Source organism: Ranitomeya imitator, chromosome 1 (assembly GCF_032444005.1).
Source record: "Ranitomeya imitator isolate aRanImi1 chromosome 1, aRanImi1.pri, whole genome shotgun sequence".
Lineage (NCBI taxonomy): Eukaryota > Metazoa > Chordata > Amphibia > Anura > Dendrobatidae > Ranitomeya > Ranitomeya imitator.
This window is the reverse complement of record NC_091282.1, coordinates 1,252,497,225-1,252,518,936: the sequence shown is the minus strand read 5'-3', so window position 1 is coordinate 1,252,518,936 and position 21,712 is coordinate 1,252,497,225. Positions and strand designations below refer to the sequence as shown.

At 39.3% G+C, this 21,712-nt stretch overlaps 1 protein-coding gene across 1 annotated transcript in view; it reads right to left on the bottom strand.

Moving 5' to 3' along the window:
• The window catches only part of LOC138657553 (vomeronasal type-2 receptor 1-like), a 51,423-nt gene extending 30,444 nt beyond the window's left edge, over positions 1–20,979 (bottom strand). Inside the window, exons 1-2 of the mRNA XM_069745323.1 lie at positions 20,605–20,979; positions 17,679–17,970 (exon numbers count right to left, since the gene is read on the bottom strand). Coding sequence (XP_069601424.1) covers positions 17,679–17,970; positions 20,605–20,939 — 627 coding nt within the window. The 5' untranslated portion in view covers positions 20,940–20,979. The remainder of the gene's footprint in view (positions 1–17,678; positions 17,971–20,604) is intronic.
• Between the last annotated feature and the right edge of the window lie 733 nt (positions 20,980–21,712).

Below are 21,712 nucleotides of genomic sequence, written 5' to 3'. Positions count from 1 at the left end.
GCACACCTGATGGGACATATTAGCTAATGTGGTCTCTTGTGATTGAGAAAGGCTGTGTTCGGCCGGGATCACACATGCGAGAAATACGTCCGAGTCTCGCATGGTAATCCCCGACCCTGCAACCGACACTCAGGAACGGAGCGTAGGGCTCCATGTATTGCTATGCGGCCGCACGCTCCGCTCCGGAGTGCAGGCGGCAGGGTCGGGGATTACTGTGTGAGATTCGGACGTATTTCTCGCATGTGTGATCCCGGCCTTAGTGTAAGGTGCCGGAGCGAGGTAGTCGTGCGTGGTCTGCTGCTCCTGCCCGCTCTGTCACCCTACAGGAAAACCGTGTCCCTGTCCCAGTGTGCTGTCAGGTGTGGGGTGCATCACACTCCTTTGTGGGCCATAGGCCTCCACTGGCTCCAGGCTTTCATCCTCTGGAACCGCTGCACACATTCCAGTGGACAACAAGTGCTTTACAACAGTGAAACATTGAGGTCAATTCTGTGAGGTATGTGGGATAGGGCACAACAGGTTACAGTCTTTCTCTCCGATACAGGACATATCTTCAGCCCTAGCACTCTTTCCTGATAGAACATCCCTTTTCCTGCTGTCTCCACTACCACTAAGGATCCCTCTCTACCGATGGTAGTGTATATGGATTGAGAAAAAAACAAAAAAGATGGCCTAGGTCTAGTATCAATAGGAAAAACCAAGAAATTACACAAAAGACCTAAAAAGTACTCTTTAATGATAATAATAAAATTCTTGGAATAGAAACCACACATACCAAACAACCAATGGCAGGGAACACACAAATAGGATCAGATAGTCGTCGAGTACAAATAATTGGATATAGCTAATAGCTAATAAGGAAAAGGCTAGGGAAGATAGACGTGCCTCTCCCTAATGGAATCCATTCCTTGCAGTGGAGGTTGGCACCCTGGGGTACGATATGGCGCCCCCGCTCAATGTAGACTGTCCCTAAGGACCCTAAAAGGTATCCCTACCAAAGCCACCACCCAAAACACACCACAAAAAAACAAAATACATAGATAAACATGTGTGCTGTTGCCGCTAATAACTGTCAGTACAAATGGCGTTAGTAATCCTTGTTGTATTCCATCAGAGGTAATATGTTGGCTATACGTGATCTCAAATCTGGAAAGATGAGTGATTTAGAAGAATGTCCATAGTAATCAATAAACAATATTCTCTCTTTAATATTATTATTTACTAGATGGTGGCCCGATTCTAACGCATCGGGTATTCTAGAATATGTATGCGTAGTGTATAGCACAGCCCACGCAGAACATTGCGCAGCCCATGCATTACACGTTGTATATTGCGCAGCCCACGTAGTATATTGCCCAGCCCACGTAGTATATTGCCCAGCCCACGTAGTATATTGCACAGCCCACGCAGTATATTGCACAGCCCACGTAGTATATTGCCCAGCCCACGTAGTACATTGCGCAGCGCACATTGTATATTGCGCAGCCCACGTAGTATATAGCGCAGCCCACGTAGTATATTGCTCAGCCCACGTAGTATATTGCCCAGCCCACGCAGTATATTGCACAGCCCACGTAGTATATTGTGCAGCCCACGTTATATATTGCGCAGCCCATGTAGTATATTGCGCAGCCCACATAGTATATTGCGCACCCTCCATTGGCCCCCCAGATCGAAGAGGTTACCGACGCTCCTCGTGCGCTCCAGTCTGAAGAGTGCATTGCGGTCTCGCGAGATGATGACGTAGCGGTCTCGCGAGACCGCACATCATCATCTCACGAGACCGCAATGCATGGAGTGGTCACCGGGGCGTCGCGAGGAGCGTTGGTAACCGCTTCGATCCGGGGGCCACTGGAGGGTGAATATATAACTTTTTTATTTTTTTTTATTAACCGCAGGCTGGGATGAGGGGGTGTGCAGGTGTCCTGTGCTGTGGGGGGCTCCTGTTCTGTGAGGGGCTCCTGTGCTGTGGGGGGACTCCTGTGATATGTCTCCGGTGATGCTGATGTACCCAGTGCTGTTTGGGGGCTCTGCCAACATTTTGTGAAAGGCCAGAGCCCCCCGGCAGTTTGTCCATGCTTTCCTGCGCTGTGGACTTAGGGAAAATGGCCGCTGGGAGGCAGCACATGTGAAAATGGAGATCTCGGCACCATGATCTCGGGAGATGAGATTTCAGCTCTGAGAGCTCATCTCTTGAGATCTTGGTCCCAAGATCTCCATCTGTGCATGTGCTGCCTCTGGCAGCCATTTCCCCAGAACCACCACACGGAAGGAAACCACGAAACCACGAAACTGCCGGGGGGCTCTGGCCTTTCACGAAATGTCGGCAGAGCCCCCATGCCGCAACAGACATCCTGGGCAGTGGCGGACACCCTGGGCAGTGGTAGCGGCGGTGGACACCCCCTCATCTCAGCCTGCAATGGTACCAGTAAGTGGTATACCTGCATTGTAAGATGCACCCCCATTTTCCCCAAAAATTTGTGGGGAAAAAAGTGCATCTTACAAAGCAAAAAATACAGTCTAATTTTTTAATTATTTGTTTGATTTACTTCACTTTATCTACTTTTAGGACTAATCTGAAAGTCATCTGATGTAGTTGTACCTAAAATTTATGCTGAAATATGGAAAATTCTGAGCTGTTTACAATCTTTTAAACACCATTGTGTATTGCACCCCAAACTTTGAATGCTTGCACTTCTTTTCCCCATTATTTTCTCACTATTAGACCCTGTTCACATGTTCTGTCTTTGGTCAGTATTTTACATCAGTATTTGTCAGCCAAAACCAGGAGTGGAACAATTAGAGGAAAAGTATAATAGAAACATATGCACCACTTCTGCATTTACCACCCACTCCTGGTTTTGGCTGAGAAATACTAATGTAAAATACTGACCAAATACTGCTAGTGTGATGGCAGCCTAAGTGAGCCAAAACCAGGAGTGGGATAATCAGAGGGAAAGTATATTAGAAACAAGTCTCCACTTCTGCATTTTTCACCCGTTACTGGTTTTGGCTTACAAATACTGATGTAAAATACTGACCAAATATTGGACATGTAAACATGGCTTTACACTGATATTTCTCTCATGGTAAGGCCAGTCTCACACGTCCAGATAATCGGAAAATTCGGTACCGGAAATATCCGTTTCCGTGTGTCCGTGTGCTCACGTGGCACATCAGTGTGGCACACGTGCGGCATCCGTGTGATGCCCGTGTGCCGACTGGGTACCACACGCACCGTGCAGGAGACAGCACTACAGTTAAGCGCTGTCCCCTGCATCTGGTGCTGAAGCCGCCATTCATTTCTTCTCTCTAGCAGCGTTCGCTGGAAAGAAGGAATGAATAATTTTGTTTTAATTTATTTTTGTTTTTAAAATAAAGTTGCCGGTAATCTGCCCCCTCCTACCCCCTGTGCGCCCACCCACTGGCATTAAAATACTTAGAAAAGGGGTATGTAACCAGCTCACCAGTAATCACCGCAGGTGCACGGAACTCCGCTGCAGACAGGCGAAATGTTCATACTTGAAGAAAAGGATCACAGTTCCAGCTCCTTAAAACGATTAGTTTATTAAGTTCAAAAATATAAAATCCAAATATCCAAAGTGAATAAACTCCCAGCGGTTGGTGCTAAGATAGCGAAGACTGACTGGCAACGCGTTTCGATCACATTGATCTTTATCCGAGCCACATGTCAGTATGGTTGCGTCTTTCCTATATAGGGAGACTTGTCCAACCATGACACAGATTTAAGTTGTATGACTACCTCGAAGGTCCTGTCTAAAACCAAATACTATTACAATAGAAATGCAATAATACAGTAAAAATAAAAATAATCATCTTTAGCAATAGTGTAGCATAATTTCGTTTCTCTTATTTAGTCCCATTGGAGCCCGGGTATTCAATTGCAGAATCCAATACGCCTCCCGTGTGAGAAGTCGGCGTCTGATATCACCGCCGCGGGGGGAGGAATTAACCCTTTCTATTCCCTGGATCTGAAGACAGCTTATGCTGCGTGCATGATGAATGACAAAGTGTTTTGATGCCGCTGACATGTTTCTATTTTGGTTATCCGTATTTTTTATGTCATATAGATGTTCCCTAATGCGTATTTTTAATTTTCTGGATGTACATCCAACATACATTAGATTGCATTCTGTGCATCTGATGTTATATATTACGTTGGACGAGTTGCAATTAATATATTGCTTTATATCAAATTCCATAGTTCTATCCGCATTATGAAAAGTTTTAGCACTGGCAGCCACTTTACATGTGCCACAATTTTGTATGCCGCATCTAAAAAATCCTGGATAATTCAACCAGGTTTTTTTATTTCTTTCCGAACTAAACATGCTAGGAGCTATTTTGCTGCCAATCGTTGGAGCCCTCCTGGACACCACATTAATACCCGAATTCAAAATTTCGTACAATTGATCATCCTCATACAATAATGGCAAGTATTTGTAAATGATACTTTTAATTTTAGGGAACTGGGGACTATATTGAAAACATATATATGGTTTCTTTTTTATTTGTACATTATCTTTATTTATTTGGGGTGCAATTAGCTCTTTTCGATTTTTTTCATTAACAATTCCCTTAGCCCGATCAATTGTCCATTGAGGATATTTACGGCATTTTAATTTTTTCGTTATCTGATTGAACTCACCATTTAGATCTTTTGATGAGCTACAATTACGCTTGATCCTGGTGAGTTCGCCCACAGGTATTGATTTAATTGTGTGCTTGCTATGACTACTATGGGCATGCAAAATTGTGTTTCCCCTGACTGGTTTATGATGTGTTTTAGTTGCAATTCCCTGATCAACATGTCCTGTAAGCTCCAAATCTAAAAAAGAAATATCATTTTTATCCACTTTGTGCGTAAATCTAATGTTATACATATTACAATTCAAGTACTCCAGAAAGTGTGGTATGGTAGATACATCCCCCTCCCAAATTATGAGGGTATCATCTATGTATCTACCATACCACACCAGATGTTCCAGAAAAGGATTAGCCACAGAAAATACATACTCCATCTCCCAAAAGGCCATGACTAAATTTGCGAGGGAGGGTGAATATTTAGCACCCATGGCCACTCCTGCTTGCTGAACAAAAAACTGACCATCAAATGAAAAATAATTATTAGTCATCAGAAAATGTATAACCATAAGCAAATATTCAATCAAGTCCACAGAATAATTACTATATTTCTCAAGATGATATTGTATAGCCCTCATTGCCAGATCATGCGGAATGCACGTATATAAGGATATCACATCGCAACAAAGCCATGAGTAATTAGACTGCCAGACTTTATTCTCAAAGATACATAGGACCTCTTTGGAATCCCTAATGTGTCCTGGAATGCGTTTAACCAGTGGTTGGAGGAGAGAATCGACCCACTGGCAAAGTTTTTCGTTACATGATCCGATTCCGGACACAATGGGACGCATGGGGGGAATACCTTCTTTTTTGTGTATTTTTGGTACCCCATAAATGATGGGGATAACCGGATTTCGTACTGTAAGGTATTCTATTTGCTTTTTAGTTAATACCCCCAAATTCTGTCCTTCTTTTATGATTTGATCTCTTTTGTCAATAATTTCCTGAGAGGGATTATATTTCAATTTTTTGTATATTGTATAATCAGATAATAATTCTACCATCTTTTTCTGATAATCCGTTGTGTTAAGTACCACAACTACTCCCCCTTCATCTGACATCTTAATAGTTAAATCTGACATGTCTTGAAGTTCTTTTATTGCTTTGCGATGTTTTATAGATATATTTTTTTGACTACTATTCCTTTTACTTCTTGTGTCCTCATATAATCGTTTTAATTCTTTTTCGACACTTTCTTGGAATCTGTCCATACATTCAGATCTAGTCTGGACTGGATAAAAGTATGGATTTTTAGTCGTAAAATTTTGAGAGAAATGCACCCTGTCATGATCTGGCAATGCTGAGGCACCGAGATCCTGTAAGGCAATACAATAAGAGGGCTATACAATATCATCTTGAGAAATATAGTAATTATTCTGTGGACTTGATTGAATATTTGCTTATGGTTATACATTTTCTGATGACTAATAATTATTTTTCATTTGATGGTCAGTTTTTTGTTCAGCAAGCAGGAGTGGCCATGGGTGCTAAATATTCACCCTCCCTCGCAAATTTAGTCATGGCCTTTTGGGAGATGGAGTATGTATTTTCTGTGGCTAATCCTTTTCTGGAACATCTGGTGTGGTATGGTAGATACATAGATGATACCCTCATAATTTGGGAGGGGGATGTATCTACCATACCACACTTTCTGGAGTACTTGAATTGTAATATGTATAACATTAGATTTACGCACAAAGTGGATAAAAATGATATTTCTTTTTTAGATTTGGAGCTTACAGGACATGTTGATCAGGGAATTGCAACTAAAACACATCATAAACCAGTCAGGGGAAACACAATTTTGCATGCCCATAGTAGTCATAGCAAGCACACAATTAAATCAATACCTGTGGGCGAACTCACCAGGATCAAGCGTAATTGTAGCTCATCAAAAGATCTAAATGGTGAGTTCAATCAGATAACGAAAAAATTAAAATGCCGTAAATATCCTCAATGGACAATTGATCGGGCTAAGGGAATTGTTAATGAAAAAAATCGAAAAGAGCTAATTGCACCCCAAATAAATAAAGATAATGTACAAATAAAAAATAAACCATATATATGTTTTCAATATAGTCCCCAGTTCCCTAAAATTAAAAGTATCATTTACAAATACTTGCCATTATTGTATGAGGATGATCAATTGTACGAAATTTTGAATTCGGGTATTAATGTGGTGTCCAGGAGGGCTCCAACGATTGGCAGCAAAATAGCTCCTAGCATGTTTAGTTTGGAAAGAAATAAAAAAACCTGGTTGAATTATCCAGGATTTTTTAGATGCGGCATACAAAATTGTGGCACATGTAAAGTGGCTGCCAGTGCTAAAACTTTTCATAATGCGGATAGAACTATGGAATTTGATATAAAGCAATATATTAATTGCAACTCGTCCAACGTAATATATAACATCAGATGCACAGAATGCAATCTAATGTATGTTGGATGTACATCCAGAAAATTAAAAATACGCATTAGGGAACATCTATATGACATAAAAAATACGGATAACCAAAATAGAAACATGTCAGCGGCATCAAAACACTTTGTCATTCATCATGCACGCAGCATAAGCTGTCTTCAGATCCAGGGAATAGAAAGGGTTAATTCCTCCCCCCGCGGCGGTGATATCAGACGCCGACTTCTCACACGGGAGGCGTATTGGATTCTGCAATTGAATACCCGGGCTCCTATGGGACTAAATAAGAGAAACGAAATTATGCTACACTATTGCTAAAGATGATTATTTTTATTTTTACTGTTTTATTGCATTTCTATTGTAATAGTATTTGGTTTTAGACAGGACCTTCGAGGTAGTCATACAACTTAAATCTGTGTCATGGTTGGACAAGTCTCCCTATATAGGAAAGAGGCAACCATACTGACATGTGGCTCGGATAAAGATCAATGTGATCGAAACGCGTTGCCAGTCAGTCTTCGCTATCTTAGCACCAACCGCTGGGAGTTTATTCACTTTGGATATTTGGATTTTATATTTTTGAACTTAATAAACTAATCGTTTTAAGGAGCTGGAACTGTGATCCTTTTCTTCAAGTATGAACATTTCGCCTGTCTGCAGCGGAGTTCCGTGCACCTGCGGTGATTACTGGTGAGCTGGTTACATACCCCTTTTCTATGCTATATTTATTGCTGGACTACCGTGCTACCAGTATTGCTCCCTTGAAATTGGACTTGGGTACTGTTGTACTTATATATTCGGTTGGATTGCCTATAGATGCGGAGTTTTGCTATTGATCATCTTGCATATAAGTGTGGCTATGGATTTATCCAGAGAAAGACTGCGGAAAGCAGCACAGGTGTTCTCCACACAACCAGAGGGAGATTCGGGTGTATCAACCCTTAATGAGAGTATGAACAAATTAGAAACACTCATGACACAAGAGACTAAAATATGGTGGGATCAAACCACATTAAACAACTATGTGTCAAAGGACATGATCCCGAGAGGATTGCGGATTAAAAAGCTGCCCACAACCACCTATTCGGCAGAGTTTACTGAGGAGTGGAATTCCATACTAAGTAACTGCTCTTTAAACTTGATGAAACTCATCATTAAGTATGAGGACAATAAACTTAAAAATATACAGCAGGAACTGGAGGAAGTAAACTCTGCCATAAGTGAATATAAAACAGCTGCACAGTTTGAGAATTTAATGGCGAAAATCAATGAAAGGATAGCTACCCTGGAGGAACAGATTATGGATCGGAAGAAAAGAAAATTCATTAGAGATTCCAATGATTATTCTACGAATAAAGTTTATGACTGGGTTAATTGGACTAATATAAACAAAAATCCGAAGTCAATATTGAAACAAAATCAATTTCAACATAAAAGGAAAAGTTTTAAAAAAAGAACAAAGTCACATGTATATTTTACATCATCAGATCCGGAATCTTCAGATAATCAAGGTAGCGCTTCAGATGTTTCTCTGAATGAAAATAGAACATGTACCTCGACAGATGGTCCCCGCCAGGCAAAAAACGTAAGAGGCGGGGGGGGAGGAAGCACAGACGAAGGGGGGATGGTAACACGCAACAAGAAATTACATGCGAAGTAAATGAATATACTAATGTGTTGAACTTATCGTCAAAACCCCTATCATCTGATCAAATCCAAGTTTTATCGTTGGGATTAAATTTTGTCCCTGATCAGGACTTTGATTTATTCACTACCATTATGGATACCAACAAATTCGTGAGAAATCTGACTATCAGGAAGCACTTTCGGAATGAGGACAACTATATGGAGGACTCTAATCAAGAGGAAACTAGTGCTCCAAATAGACTAGAAAATGAATTTTCGTTTATGGACTTTAAGGAACAAGTAGCTCTAATTGCCTTACAGGATCTCGGTGCCTCAGCATTGCCAGATCATGACAGGGTGCATTTCTCTCAAAATTTTACGACTAAAAATCCATACTTTTATCCAGTCCAGACTAGATCTGAATGTATGGACAGATTCCAAGAAAGTGTCGAAAAATAATTAAAACGATTATATGAGGACACAAGAAGTAAAAGGAATAGTAGTCAAAAAAATATATCTATAAAACATCGCAAAGCAATAAAAGAACTTCAAGACATGTCAGATTTAACTATTAAGATGTCAGATGAAGGGGGAGTAGTTGTGGTACTTAACACAACGGATTATCAGAAAAAGATGGTAGAATTATTATCTGATTATACAATATACAAAAAATTGAAATATAATCCCTCTCAGGAAATTATTGACAAAAGAGATCAAATCATAAAAGAAGGACAGAATTTGGGGGTATTAACTAAAAAGCAAATAGAATACCTTACAGTACGAAATCCGGTTATCCCCATCATTTATGGGGTACCAAAAATACACAAAAAAGAAGGTATTCCCCCCATGCGTCCCATTGTGTCCGGAATCGGATCATGTAACGAAAAACTTTGCCAGTGGGTCGATTCTCTCCTCCAACCACTGGTTAAACGCATTCCAGGACACATTAGGGATTCCAAAGAGGTCCTATGTATCTTTGAGAATAAAGTCTGGCAGTCTAATTACTCATGGCTTTGTTGCGATGTGATATCCTTATATACGTGCATTCCGCATGATCTGGCAATGAGGGCTATACAATATCATCTTGAGAAATATAGTAATTATTCTGTGGACTTGATTGAATATTTGCTTATGGTTATACATTTTCTGATGACTAATAATTATTTTTCATTTGATGGTCAGTTTTTTGTTCAGCAAGCAGGAGTGGCCATGGGTGCTAAATATTCACCCTCCCTCGCAAATTTAGTCATGGCCTTTTGGGAGATGGAGTATGTATTTTCTGTGGCTAATCCTTTTCTGGAACATCTGGTGTGGTATGGTAGATACATAGATGATACCCTCATAATTTGGGAGGGGGATGTATCTACCATACCACACTTTCTGGAGTACTTGAATTGTAATATGTATAACATTAGATTTACGCACAAAGTGGATAAAAATGATATTTCTTTTTTAGATTTGGAGCTTACAGGACATGTTGATCAGGGAATTGCAACTAAAACACATCATAAACCAGTCAGGGGAAACACAATTTTGCATGCCCATAGTAGTCATAGCAAGCACACAATTAAATCAATACCTGTGGGCGAACTCACCAGGATCAAGCGTAATTGTAGCTCATCAAAAGATCTAAATGGTGAGTTCAATCAGATAACGAAAAAATTAAAATGCCGTAAATATCCTCAATGGACAATTGATCGGGCTAAGGGAATTGTTAATGAAAAAAATCGAAAAGAGCTAATTGCACCCCAAATAAATAAAGATAATGTACAAATAAAAAATAAACCATATATATGTTTTCAATATAGTCCCCAGTTCCCTAAAATTAAAAGTATCATTTACAAATACTTGCCATTATTGTATGAGGATGATCAATTGTACGAAATTTTGAATTCGGGTATTAATGTGGTGTCCAGGAGGGCTCCAACGATTGGCAGCAAAATAGCTCCTAGCATGTTTAGTTTGGAAAGAAATAAAAAAACCTGGTTGAATTATCCAGGATTTTTTAGATGCGGCATACAAAATTGTGGCACATGTAAAGTGGCTGCCAGTGCTAAAACTTTTCATAATGCGGATAGAACTATGGAATTTGATATAAAGCAATATATTAATTGCAACTCGTCCAACGTAATATATAACATCAGATGCACAGAATGCAATCTAATGTATGTTGGATGTACATCCAGAAAATTAAAAATACGCATTAGGGAACATCTATATGACATAAAAAATACGGATAACCAAAATAGAAACATGTCAGCGGCATCAAAACACTTTGTCATTCATCATGCACGCAGCATAAGCTGTCTTCAGATCCAGGGAATAGAAAGGGTTAATTCCTCCCCCCGCGGCGGTGATATCAGACGCCGACTTCTCACACGGGAGGCGTATTGGATTCTGCAATTGAATACCCGGGCTCCTATGGGACTAAATAAGAGAAACGAAATTATGCTACACTATTGCTAAAGATGATTATTTTTATTTTTACTGTTTTATTGCATTTCTATTGTAATAGTATTTGGTTTTAGACAGGACCTTCGAGGTAGTCATACAACTTAAATCTGTGTCATGGTTGGACAAGTCTCCCTATATAGGAAAGAGGCAACCATACTGACATGTGGCTCGGATAAAGATCAATGTGATCGAAACGCGTTGCCAGTCAGTCTTCGCTATCTTAGCACCAACCGCTGGGAGTTTATTCACTTTGGATATTTGGATTTTATATTTTTGAACTTAATAAACTAATCGTTTTAAGGAGCTGGAACTGTGATCCTTTTCTTCAAGTATGAACATTTCGCCTGTCTGCAGCGGAGTTCCGTGCACCTGCGGTGATTACTGGTGAGCTGGTTACATACCCCTTTTCTATGCTATATTTATTGCTGGACTACCGTGCTACCAGTATTGCTCCCTTGAAATTGGACTTGGGTACTGTTGTACTTATATATTCGGTTGGATTGCCTATAGATGCGGAGTTTTGCTATTGATCATCTTGCATATAAGTGTGGCTATGGATTTATCCAGAGAAAGACTGCGGAAAGCAGCACAGGTGTTCTCCACACAACCAGAGGGAGATTCGGGTGTATCAACCCTTAATGAGAGTATGAACAAATTAGAAACACTCATGACACAAGAGACTAAAATATGGTGGGATCAAACCACATTAAACAACTATGTGTCAAAGGACATGATCCCGAGAGGATTGCGGATTAAAAAGCTGCCCACAACCACCTATTCGGCAGAGTTTACTGAGGAGTGGAATTCCATACTAAGTAACTGCTCTTTAAACTTGATGAAACTCATCATTAAGTATGAGGACAATAAACTTAAAAATATACAGCAGGAACTGGAGGAAGTAAACTCTGCCATAAGTGAATATAAAACAGCTGCACAGTTTGAGAATTTAATGGCGAAAATCAATGAAAGGATAGCTACCCTGGAGGAACAGATTATGGATCGGAAGAAAAGAAAATTCATTAGAGATTCCAATGATTATTCTACGAATAAAGTTTATGACTGGGTTAATTGGACTAATATAAACAAAAATCCGAAGTCAATATTGAAACAAAATCAATTTCAACATAAAAGGAAAAGTTTTAAAAAAAGAACAAAGTCACATGTATATTTTACATCATCAGATCCGGAATCTTCAGATAATCAAGGTAGCGCTTCAGATGTTTCTCTGAATGAAAATAGAACATGTACCTCGACAGATGGTCCCCGCCAGGCAAAAAACGTAAGAGGCGGGGGGGGAGGAAGCACAGACGAAGGGGGGATGGTAACACGCAACAAGAAATTACATGCGAAGTAAATGAATATACTAATGTGTTGAACTTATCGTCAAAACCCCTATCATCTGATCAAATCCAAGTTTTATCGTTGGGATTAAATTTTGTCCCTGATCAGGACTTTGATTTATTCACTACCATTATGGATACCAACAAATTCGTGAGAAATCTGACTATCAGGAAGCACTTTCGGAATGAGGACAACTATATGGAGGACTCTAATCAAGAGGAAACTAGTGCTCCAAATAGACTAGAAAATGAATTTTCGTTTATGGACTTTAAGGAACAAGTAGCTCTAATTGCCTTACAGGATCTCGGTGCCTCAGCATTGCCAGATCATGACAGGGTGCATTTCTCTCAAAATTTTACGACTAAAAATCCATACTTTTATCCAGTCCAGACTAGATCTGAATGTATGGACAGATTCCAAGAAAGTGTCGAAAAATAATTAAAACGATTATATGAGGACACAAGAAGTAAAAGGAATAGTAGTCAAAAAAATATATCTATAAAACATCGCAAAGCAATAAAAGAACTTCAAGACATGTCAGATTTAACTATTAAGATGTCAGATGAAGGGGGAGTAGTTGTGGTACTTAACACAACGGATTATCAGAAAAAGATGGTAGAATTATTATCTGATTATACAATATACAAAAAATTGAAATATAATCCCTCTCAGGAAATTATTGACAAAAGAGATCAAATCATAAAAGAAGGACAGAATTTGGGGGTATTAACTAAAAAGCAAATAGAATACCTTACAGTACGAAATCCGGTTATCCCCATCATTTATGGGGTACCAAAAATACACAAAAAAGAAGGTATTCCCCCCATGCGTCCCATTGTGTCCGGAATCGGATCATGTAACGAAAAACTTTGCCAGTGGGTCGATTCTCTCCTCCAACCACTGGTTAAACGCATTCCAGGACACATTAGGGATTCCAAAGAGGTCCTATGTATCTTTGAGAATAAAGTCTGGCAGTCTAATTACTCATGGCTTTGTTGCGATGTGATATCCTTATATACGTGCATTCCGCATGATCTGGCAATGAGGGCTATACAATATCATCTTGAGAAATATAGTAATTATTCTGTGGACTTGATTGAATATTTGCTTATGGTTATACATTTTCTGATGACTAATAATTATTTTTCATTTGATGGTCAGTTTTTTGTTCAGCAAGCAGGAGTGGCCATGGGTGCTAAATATTCACCCTCCCTCGCAAATTTAGTCATGGCCTTTTGGGAGATGGAGTATGTATTTTCTGTGGCTAATCCTTTTCTGGAACATCTGGTGTGGTATGGTAGATACATAGATGATACCCTCATAATTTGGGAGGGGGATGTATCTACCATACCACACTTTCTGGAGTACTTGAATTGTAATATGTATAACATTAGATTTACGCACAAAGTGGATAAAAATGATATTTCTTTTTTAGATTTGGAGCTTACAGGACATGTTGATCAGGGAATTGCAACTAAAACACATCATAAACCAGTCAGGGGAAACACAATTTTGCATGCCCATAGTAGTCATAGCAAGCACACAATTAAATCAATACCTGTGGGCGAACTCACCAGGATCAAGCGTAATTGTAGCTCATCAAAAGATCTAAATGGTGAGTTCAATCAGATAACGAAAAAATTAAAATGCCGTAAATATCCTCAATGGACAATTGATCGGGCTAAGGGAATTGTTAATGAAAAAAATTGAAAAGAGCTAATTGCACCCCAAATAAATAAAGATAATGTACAAATAAAAAAGAAACCATATATATGTTTTCAATATAGTCCCCAGTTCCCTAAAATTAAAAGTATCATTTACAAATACTTGCCATTATTGTATGAGGATGATCAATTGTACGAAATTTTGAATTCGGGTATTAATGTGGTGTCCAGGAGGGCTCCAACGATTGGCAGCAAAATAGCTCCTAGCATGTTTAGTTCGGAAAGAAATAAAAAAAACCTGGTTGAATTATCCAGGATTTTTTAGATGCGGCATACAAAATTGTGGCACATGTAAAGTGGCTGCCAGTGCTAAAACTTTTCATAATGCGGATAGAACTATGGAATTTGATATAAAGCAATATATTAATTGCAACTCGTCCAACGTAATATATAACATCAGATGCACAGAATGCAATCTAATGTATGTTGGATGTACATCCAGAAAATTAAAAATACGCATTAGGGAACATCTATATGACATAAAAAATACGGATAACCAAAATAGAAACATGTCAGCGGCATCAAAACACTTTGTCATTCATCATGCACGCAGCATAAGCTGTCTTCAGATCCAGGGAATAGAAAGGGTTAATTCCTCCCCCCGCGGCGGTGATATCAGACGCCGACTTCTCACACGGGAGGCGTATTGGATTCTGCAATTGAATACCCGGGCTCCAATGGGACTAAATAAGAGAAACGAAATTATGCTACACTATTGCTAAAGATGATTATTTTTATTTTTACTGTATTATTGCATTTCTATTGTAATAGTATTTGGTTTTAGACAGGACCTTCGAGGTAGTCATACAACTTAAATCTGTGTCATGGTTGGACAAGTCTCCCTATATAGGAAAGACGCAACCATACTGACATGTGGCTCGGATAAAGATCAATGTGATCGAAACGCGTTGCCAGTCAGTCTTCGCTATCTTAGCACCAACCGCTGGGAGTTTATTCACTTTGGATATTTGGATTTTATATTTTTGAACTTAATAAACTAATCGTTTTAAGGAGCTGGAACTGTGATCCTTTTCTTCAAATTAAAATACTTACCCAGCTCCCTCGGCGCTTACATCCTCTCAGCCTCGCAGCTCTTCCTGTATGAGCGGTCACGTGGTGCCGCTTATTACAGTAATGAATATGCGGCTCCACCCCTATGGGAGGTGGAGCCGCATATTCATCACTGTATTGTGCGCACCACGTGATCGCTCATACAGGACAAGCAGCGACGCTGAGAGGATGTAAGCGCCGAGGGAGCTGGGAAAGTATTTAATGCCAGCGGGCGGGCACACAGGGGGTGGGAGGGGGCAGATTACCGGCAACTTTATTTTAAAAACAAAAATAAATAAAAAAAGATTATTCATTCCTTCTTTCCAGCGAACACTGCTGGAGAGAAGAAATGATTGGGGCTTCAGCACCACATGTGGGGGGGACAGCGCTTACAGTAGCTATGTCTCCTGCACGGCACACGGACTGCACACAGACAACATCCATGTGCGGTACGTGTTTTACACGGACCCATTGACTTTAATGGGTCCGTGTGATCCGTGCGCTCCCACGAACACTGACATGTCTCCGTGTTTTCCAAACGAACACACAGTCCGTGAAAACATGCTGACATGTGCAGAGACACATTGATTTTAATGTGTCTACGTGAGTCAGTGTCTCTGGTACGTGAGGAAACTGTCACCTCACGTACCGGAGCCACTGACGTGTGAAACTGGCCTCAAGAGATGTCTAAATAAACTTTGATCTAAAAGGTAAATTTTCTCCATGTGGAGAGTGACATGCCACGTCTGACATGCCAGTATTAGGAGATTTAACCCCTTAACCTTGGAGGTATTTTCGTTTTTGCATTTTCATTTTTTGCTCCTCTTCTTCCCATAACTTTCTTTAATTTTTTGGTCAATATGGCCATGTGAGGGCTTGCTATTTGCGAGACGAGTTATACTTTTGAACAACCATTGGTTTTAACCTATAGTGTAATTGAAAACAGGAAAAAAAATTCCAAGTGCGATGAAATTGCTAGAAAAGTGCAATCCCACAGTTGTTGTTTTTGGGTTTTTTTAAAACATTTTAACTAAATGCTAAAACTGCCCTGCCACTATGATTCTCCAGGTCATTATGAGTTTGTAGACTCCAAACATGTCTAGGTTCTTTTTTATCTAAGTGGTGAAAAAAATTCCAAAATTTGTTTTAAAAAATATAAAAATTGTGCCATTTTCTGATACCCATAGCGTCTCCATTTTTCATAATCTAGGGTCGGGTGAGGGCTTATTTTTTGTGAGCCAAGCTGACATTTTTATTAATAATATTTGGTGCAGTTATGGTCTTTTGATCATACGTTATTGCATTTTAATGCAATGTTGCGGCGACCAAAAAAACAATTCTGGAGTTTTTACTTTTTTTATCTTTATGCCATTTAGCGACTGAGTTAATTTGTTCTTTATATCGTTAGATCGGGCAATTCTGAACGTGGCAATACCAAATATGTGTATGTTTGATTTTTTTTCTATTGCTTAATTTTGAATGGAATGAAAGGATGAAAGGGGGTGATTTGAACTTTTATTTTTATTTCTTTAATAGTTTTAAAAACTAAATAGAAGCTGCCATAACATAACCCGATCGGCTCTGCTACATACAGGTGATGATCAGATCGCCTGAATGTAGCAGAATTGCTGACTTGCGACCACCGGGCAGCGCTCATAGCAATCCAGCAGTGACAACCATAGAGGTCTGCCGGAGACCTCTGATTGTCATTCCAACCTATCGGCGACCTGTGGTCATGTGACACGAGTGCCGATGGGTGAGATTTGTGGAGCGATTGCCAGAAGTGCGTGTTAAACTACATAACAGCAGAGGGTGGATCACGATTCCATCTGCGGCTGTTAGAGGCACATCTTAGCTCTTCAAAACAGCTGACATGTGCCAGAAAAGATGTGGGCTCAGCGCAGGAGCTCACATCAAAGGGAGGGAGTCCGACATCTGCGAACTATTGCGTCGGATGTTGGAAAGGGGATAAACGCCTTGAATGCTACTCTGGGAAATTAAATATGTAACGGAGCTCTAGTGACTCCTATTGGAAATAGCAATCCTACAAGTCAATATTGACCCTTTAAGGTGGCACTAGAGTTCAAATTCTTTTATTCTCTGAATAGACAATTTGCATAAATACATTTTACCACAACAACCCTCCACACATTGGACAGGCTACAGAAAGGGTAGCATTAGCCTGTCCAATGTGTGGAGGGTTGTCGTGGTTGGCATTGGTGAATGTGTTTTTTGACCTTATGGACTAATATATATATACATATATAAATACATTTTAGCATGACTACGTAAATATATTTTGTAGTTTATTGGGCAACATTTCTATTCGCTTGATGTTAGAAAAAGGAATGCAACTTTGTTGAAATGATGATAATCTGTGATGATTATACACTGACCTGAGTATATCCATATAGGCCAAGTATCTGTGCTACTGGGATAGTGGTGGATGAGTGGTGGTCTCCAATAACTCCAGCCAGCTGAGCACGTTTCTCACAAGAGTAATTAGGAATTACTTTATCTGGACTGGACAGAAGCTGAAAAGCATATTTCACTGCCAGTCTTGTATCTAAGCACGAGTCATATATATGATAACCCAGTGTAATATTGGGTAAAATGTCAGGATCCTTGTTAATGTTGTCAATAGCAAAGGAGAAAACCATAGCATCCATGTGTCCCTTAAATGAGGCCCTGTAAATGGTAAAAAAATAAGAAGATATAATTTATGTCATCATCTTAAAAGGGAAGCTACTTACTGCCACCCTTGACCTTCCTTCAATCTTCTTCTTAACTCATGTTGCTTCTTGAAGACTTTCTTTGCTGTGAATTATCTACATTCTTTGTGGTTGGCGCCAATATCTCCATTGCTTATTTTATTATCTAATAACAGTTGAATAAATCTGCCTGAGCTGAATGAAATGTGCCTCAATTCTTACATGGAATTCTGATTCAGGCACGCTTTGTGATTCACTTTGTGTAAGTGTAGCAGATATTTTACTGATTTGTAGAAGGTTGGGACAGGAGAGAAAAAAATAACAGAATATCAATACTCACTGCGGTGGTGGGGCAGATGGCTAGCAAGTAGGGGTGAGCATAACCCGAATTTCGGCGTTTAGCATCGGACACTAACTGTCCGGTACGAACACCGAACTTTGGAATTCAGGTTCTCTCATCTCAACGAACAAGGTATTATATATTTTATTTTTTTCCACCCTATGATTATTCTACACTAGGAGCTGGTGAAAATACAATAAGGCTCATTCATATAACTATGAGAAAAATCTAATACAGATGAATGTTCCTGGGCAAATTGGAGTTAACTGCAAAACAAGAATTTTGACAAACACAAACATCCCTGTTACTAATAAAAATTTGACTTCAAATTTTGTGTTTCGCGACCAGTGGATTCTATATGGAGTGGAATGTAGGTTGTTTCTTGCAATGATAAATGTTACTTTTCCTTCTCATTATTCCTACTCACCATCTGAAAGACATTTACAAAGTAAATGACTTTTAATATCCAGCTATGCAGCGGTTAGTACCTAACAAAGGTGTCCCAAAGAAGGACCAACAGTGAACTGGGAAGAGAGCGATGCACCCAAAGCTCATTGTTGTCCATGGAGAGTGAAAGGGAATCCAGTTGGTGTGCATCTCATAGTATAATATTAATAGTAATAATAATAATAATTTATTTCCATAGTGCCAACATATTCCACAGCACTCTAAAATTTAAGAGCCATTGCATCTACTAATGCACAAATTGCGGAAAAATGTATACCTGTCTATGAAAGAAAGGTGTCATGGAGAGTGTAGGACTTTGTTGGAGCTCTCTAGCGCTCAATATTTAATTTTATGGTTTATCCTTGTAAATATCGAGAATTATAATACCATGTTGACTATCGCTATTGCTTACACAATGATGACTTTTGGGCAAACATACATTTTTCATCAAGTTCTGGCAAAATGGCAATCACTTTACCACGATGTAGATGTTTAAGCATTGTGGTATTTGAGGTTTTAAAATGGCACTCGCGACTTTTTAGAGTTAAGAAGCCAGCAAGTAAACTAGGCATATAATAACCGGCAGACACTTTTGGAACTGACCATGTACAATAGTCATGTAGAAAAAAAGAAAATGAAAGGTATCTCAAAAAGACTGCCAAATCAGATGTTCAGACTTTCTAAAGGTTTTCGACTGGAGACAGCAAAGCAGAGCCACAAACTAAGAAATGTAACTGTAAATGTAACTTCAATTTCAATTCAGGTGATTAGTTTCACCTTTCTATGTTTTATGGCTCTCTAGAATAAGTGATGGATGGCTGAATCACATACCATGCGGCAAATGGAAAGATATATATCTCTGTACCATGTTAGCCAGTGGATAGAAAAATATTTAGAATTGAGTGTCCTCAGTGGTTGATACCTTTTATTGGCTACATTAAATGGTTAACAATTGCAAGCTTTCGAGACTACTCATGTCTCTTCATCTGGCATAGAATATTTTGTGTTCTATGCCTGATAAAGAGACTTGAGTAGTCTCGAAAGCTTGGAAGATGGTAACAAATTGCATACTTTCGAGACTACTCAGGTCTCTTTTATGACTATTCTATGACTGATGAAGAGACCTGAGTAGTCTCGAAAGCTTGCAATTTGTTACCATCTTTTCAGTCAGCCATTAAAAGGTATCAACCACTGAGGATTCTCAAATCTTAGTATTTTTCATGCCATGCTAGTGTTTGAATGACTGAGAAATAGCAGCAAAGCTCTTACGATGATGGCCAGAGTAGCTTGGAGAAAACACCATTCTCTGCAGTTTCACCACCTCATGATGGAAGGACATCTCCACTTCCGATCTGATCAATGAGTTTCCTTGACCATGAGAAGGGGACATCCACTCCATCTAGAACAGGGGTCTCAAACTGCATTCCTCGAGGGCCTCAGACCATGCGTGTTTTCAAGATTCCCTTACCATTGCACAAGGTGATGAAATCTTTATCTGTGCAGGTGATTAAACTATCACCTGTGCAATACAAGGAAATCCTGAAAACATGACTTGTTTGCGGCCCTCGAGGAATGCAGTTTGAGACCTCTGATCTTGAAGGTACCATCATCATAGAAGGACATTTTTACAATAAGAGTAGCAAGACTATATCACTTGATGCCACATGATATATTTGATCAAGTTCAAGAGAAACCCCAAAGTCGTTCTTGAAATTGCAAGTCTCATTTACTACATTGTTGACGATGAGTCACTAATTCATGGATATACTTTAATTACGATACAAGAAGATATTATTTCTCCATAAATATTTGAAAACTACTTACGCGAAACACAATATAGACGTATAAGGATCTTCGGGAAATATTTCATCCTTGCTTCTTGTATTTATAGTGAACAATCCACCAATGATGATGTCTCCATCGTGGTAACAGGTTTTAAAAACAGTTTTCGTTTTTCTAATAGGAAGGTTACAGACTAGGTGTGAATCCTCAGATATAGTCAGAGTCACTAAGAAGACAGTGACATATAACATAATATTACAGCAGTGATATGAAGCTCCTGTGCCGAGCATTACATCTGCTACAATACATGACTGATGAGGGAAAGTCAGCAAGTCACCCAACATAGAGAACACGGCACTCATCATCATCAGCTGCATTGTGCACCACACAACTCTGTCCTCACTTTATATACAGTATGACGGGATAGATTTTACATGGGACCAGATATAGTCTTGTTTCATCATACGTCACCCTGGATCTACTCCCTGCTGATTGTGCCCTAAACTGTTAGGAAAATATAACATTGTAGCATGGAATCATTTTTAAATGCTTTTGAGAAACTGTTAGAAATAACGATTCTGATCATGATGGAATTAAGCTATTTCTGCTTGTTTTCCTCATTCTTATCTTGACATAAATTAATAATTTTTCAAATTTACTGAAAAGTTTAATCAGATTTCAACTTTGTAAGACTTTTTTTTCATTGAAGCCAAGGATGATGTTCTTAGAAAAAATATTATTATTATTATTTATTATTATTTATTGTTATAGCGCCATTTATTCCATGGCGCTTTACATGTGAGGCGGGCTATACATAATACAAACAAGTACAATAATCTTAAACAATACAAGTCATAACTGGTACAGGAGGAATGAGGACCCTGCCTGCGAAGGCTCATAATCTACAAGGGATGGGTTAGGATACGGTAGGTGAGGATAGAGCTGGCCGTGCAGCGGTTTGGTCAATCGGTGGTTACTGCAGGTTGTAGGCTTGTCTGAAGAGTTGGGTCTTCAAGTTCTTTTTGAATGTTTCGATGGTAGGCGAGAGTCTGATATGTTGGGGTAGAGAGTTCCAGAGTATGGGTGATACGCGAGAGAAATCTTGTATACGGTTGTGGGAAGAGGAGATAAGAGGGGAGTAGAGTAGGAG